This window comes from Eurypyga helias, unplaced genomic scaffold, assembly GCF_000690775.1.
Source record: "Eurypyga helias isolate BGI_N326 unplaced genomic scaffold, ASM69077v1 scaffold16561, whole genome shotgun sequence".
NCBI classification, from domain to species: Eukaryota; Metazoa; Chordata; class Aves; order Eurypygiformes; family Eurypygidae; genus Eurypyga; species Eurypyga helias.
In genome coordinates this window covers 1-4,033 of record NW_010232928.1, presented here as the reverse complement: position 1 = coordinate 4,033, position 4,033 = coordinate 1, and the positions used below count along the sequence as shown (strand labels likewise).

The 4,033-nt window shown below is 42.6% G+C and overlaps 1 protein-coding gene across 1 annotated transcript; it reads right to left on the bottom strand.

Moving 5' to 3' along the window:
• Positions 1 to 301: 301 nt before the first annotated feature.
• COPRS (coordinator of PRMT5, differentiation stimulator) lies at positions 302 to 3,400 on the bottom strand (the record flags this gene model as incomplete). Its single annotated transcript, XM_010161572.1, is given in 3 exon segments — positions 302 to 471; positions 2,500 to 2,757; positions 3,280 to 3,400. Coding segments are annotated over 3 exon segments (549 nt in total), but the record flags the coding sequence as incomplete, so codon positions are not given.
• Between the last annotated feature and the right edge of the window lie 633 nt (positions 3,401 to 4,033).

Genomic DNA, 4,033 nt, shown 5'->3' with positions numbered 1-4,033 from the left:
AAACAAGTTGAAGTTTAGAAATTAAATACTTCCTCTCGAGCAACCCATTATCAACAACAGGTCTATATAATACAAACAAAAAGTCCAGAAATGCATTGACTGTTTACACCTATCACCTGCACTCTCGCTTCCAGAGGTCAAGTACAGTCAGGGTACGAACAGCTCAGCAGCACTCCAAGCAAATCTGGGAAACGGTGTAGCATTCCCAGCCTTACAGAAAACTCAGCAAGCAAGCCAAAGGACTTAACATGACTAAATCGGTGAAGAACATAACCCAACTCAGCTCTGACCAGGATCAGCCTCATTCATCAGCATCATCAAACTGGCCAGCCTCAGTCATTCTAACCGGTGGTGAAAACGCAAGGCAAGCTGCATGGTGACAGCCTGGGTCGTAAAACGAGTCCTCTCGCCACGGGTATGAGGCCAAAAGATTATTTTCCTGAAAGCTTCCACAGTAGAAATCACCAGCATCTAAAGAAGATCAAAGAAAAGATATAAACCATGGGAGATACTTAGAAAAAGAGTGGTATTGTGTGGTAGACTATGTTGCAGGTCTACAGCATCTTCCAGTTCAGTATTTCTATCTAATCTGCCAGCACTTGTAAATTAGATCTACAAACAAAGCAAACAAAGCTGAATTTAGCAATTTTTTTCATTTTAATGAAGGTTCTTGCCACAGAGACTAGAGTTTTCCAAAAAGCTCGATGACGTACCTGGATTCAGAACATCTGACACCAGTTCTTACAGTGTATGCAGTGCTTCTATGTTTCCTCCAAGCACAAAAGGCTCATGAAACCATTATTTTTATTTCCCCTCCCCTTTCCTGATGTCTCCATAACCACATCCCAAACAGGAGCCCTCCGCAACCTTGAAGAACTGGGTCACTGGACAGAAGGGAAAGGTGGGGTCCTGTAAAAGCCAGCTCTGAACATTTCCACTAGGCTAGAATTAAGCCTAATAAACCAGTTATTTAACCAGCCTCGCACAAAAACAGGGCAAAGTCCTTAAAGAGAAGCAAAATATTTCTAGCCAGCAGACACTGAAAGGACTGAGCAAAAAGCCCAGAGTACAGGGCAGCAGAGAACCCACCACAGTATATCCACGTGCCAGCTTTCCAGTAGCACTGCCAAACAAGCCATCCAAACAAGCTTTTAAAGGAGTTGTTCAAAAGCCATGAAATGATGGACCAAGCACATTTTTTGAGTTAACAATTCAGACATTTGTACTCAGTATCCTTCACATGCACCTGAATCCCATAATCACTAATTCCGAGTTGGCGAGGATTTGAAGAGCATAAGCCACAGGTAGGGATGAGTTAGTTAAATTAAGTGAAATTGTGACAATTCGGGGGGGGGGAAATCAAAACATTCCATAAATTTGAGCAGATGAGAGATGAAAAGGAAAGGCCAGGATGGAAGAGGGGGAAACATCCAAAAAGAAAATAGTCTTTTTCTCAGATTACCCAGTGTGAAAAAAAACTACTGTATTTCCATTTTTAATTCACAATGATTTTATAGGAAGGCTGCAAAAACTTTCCCACTTCTTTCTGTTATCAAACAATGGAATTTCAACACAACAGACATATATGGAATGAAAATAAACAGAGAATTGATACTTCCTAGGCAAAGAAAAGAGTGTTTGTATTAATTACAAAATATTCACGTTAATGAAAAGAAAATGGAAATGGTACTATTCTGCATCAACAAAGACACAGCAGGTCACCACTGCTGGCTAAACTCCATCCACTCATTCCATCCTAACACCCGGCCTGGCACATACAAGACTGAGACTCTCAGTTCAAAGCAACAGTCACCACAGAACAGTTTACAAACTGGAGAATTAATACAAATCTAAAGATACAGATGAAACTGCTCCTATCCATTGTCACCTTTGCCTGTGGAACAGATCACATGCATAACCACTTAAGAGGATCAAACTTCAAAAAATAACCAAAGGAAAAAAAAACCCACAACATCACCACAAAACAAAACCCACTACCATACAACAACAACAAAACCCTACAGAAAAAATAATAAACCATATTCAGGACAGCAACTGAGCACTTGCACTCCTCCCCTCCAGAGAACTCCATGCTCTGGATTAATTTTCTTGGAGGCAAGGAAGAACTCTGTTTACACACAGAAGTTATATTCCTGCACTCCATGTACCTTTCTCTTCTGCTTCAGAAGAACCAAGATACCCTACTAACTTCCCCAGAGAAACCTGATACACACATTCCTCTCCTTACCATCCCACACCCTAACAATTTAACTGCTCAGGCAAGACTTCCACGTAAACTTCACAACACTGCCTTTAAAGCTTACATTTGGCAACAAAATTATGCATCACAAATCCATGAGGTCATCAACAACAAAAAAAAATTACTTCCCTAAACGGAACGTTGTTTGGAGTTATTTAAACACATTGCCCTGCAAAGCACCTACCTCCAATCACATACTATCCAAAAGTCCAACAAAGCGCAAGTAAATCTGTACTTACCATAAGGATTACATTCAGAGTCCTCCAATTCTTTATCCCAGTCCTCCACCTCGTACACAGCAGCAGTTTGCAGCTCTGGAAAAGCTACAGCTTCAGGCGTACTGGAGACTTCAATGGACAGGTCTTCCAGGTCAGAATGTGTATGAACACAGTCACCAGCAGAGCCACTGACATCATTTTCATTGTGAGAGGTATCAGAAAAATCACTTTCTTCAGACTCACTATCAAGAACATTTGCAATATTCTTCAGCAAACATTCTAAAACCAATAGAAAGCCAAGGAAGATACTTAGGAATTACACAGGAACAATTAAATGCTTAGCATACAATAATTCAGACAGGTATGCAAATGCAGTGTGACTACTAATCTAATTATAATATATGCAATTTCTTATATATGTAGTATCACTACAGTGCTGTTTCAGGTTTCAGATGCTTAGGAACACTGGACACAGGCTTGCATCACAACACTAGCCCAAGTCAGGATTTTCCACATAACTCTTTAAACAAGGACAAAGGACCCAGCAGTCTTGTTTCACATTCACCTATTGGCATTTTTAAAAAATAGGTATGCTGAAAAACCACATCTCTGGTTTAAGGAAAAAACAAAAAGGTTTGGGGTTTTGTTTTTTGTTTTTTAGTATTAATTCCTTTTGCACCTGGGCATACATAGTAAGCACACAGAAATAATATAGTGCAGTAACTGAAGAGGCATTGTCCATACATTACCAAAAAGTTTTAAGTATCTTTCCTCAAGCAGAGTGTAACTTCCATTACTCACATCTGCTTTTGTTTTCTAACGTTTTGAGCTTACCTTTTGTGGGTTTCCAGGTCATAGTTTCTCTCTCTTTAGGAAGTTGTTCCTCCTCAAAGCTCACAGACTCAATGGCAGCAGTCACCACCTACAAGACAGTTTTAAGGAATCCAGTAGCACCTTTCACTAATCCCTCCAGTAAGACTCATGCAACTTCTACTGCATTTGAGTGTTACTGAGCCCTTGAGCACGTCCTGTTTGTTCCCCTGATGAATCAGAGGTTTTAAACCAGACAGGCTTTCCCTTCAGAAAGCAAATCTACCGAGGGCCGGCTCACCCTACTGCTGCCATCCGTCACCCCAGGCGGCAGTCGACACAGAACTGCCCGTCCACTCAGTCACGGCCCTAATCCTGCTGCCACCCCGCGTTTTAGAAACAGGTCCCAAAACAGGCCCTTTTGGGAAAAGCAGCAGACCGAAAGCTGCAGAGATAACGAAGACACAAGGAGTGGGATGAATACAAGCACCAAGGCTGTGACCTGACCACGCTGTGGGAGCCAACGTGCCAAGGGCAGAGGGCCTGGCACTCCCGCAGCCCGGAGGAGCTGGAGGAAGATGGCAGACACGCACCTGGAGAGCAGAAGGTTAACACCTCCAGTGGTTTCGTGGGCCCCAGAAGGAAAGGAAGGACGAGTTATCCAGGCCACTAACACCACAGCAAAGGTGAATTCGCTGAAGGGCACCCCCTGCCCGGGGTGGTGGGGCTCCCAGCCGAGCCCGGC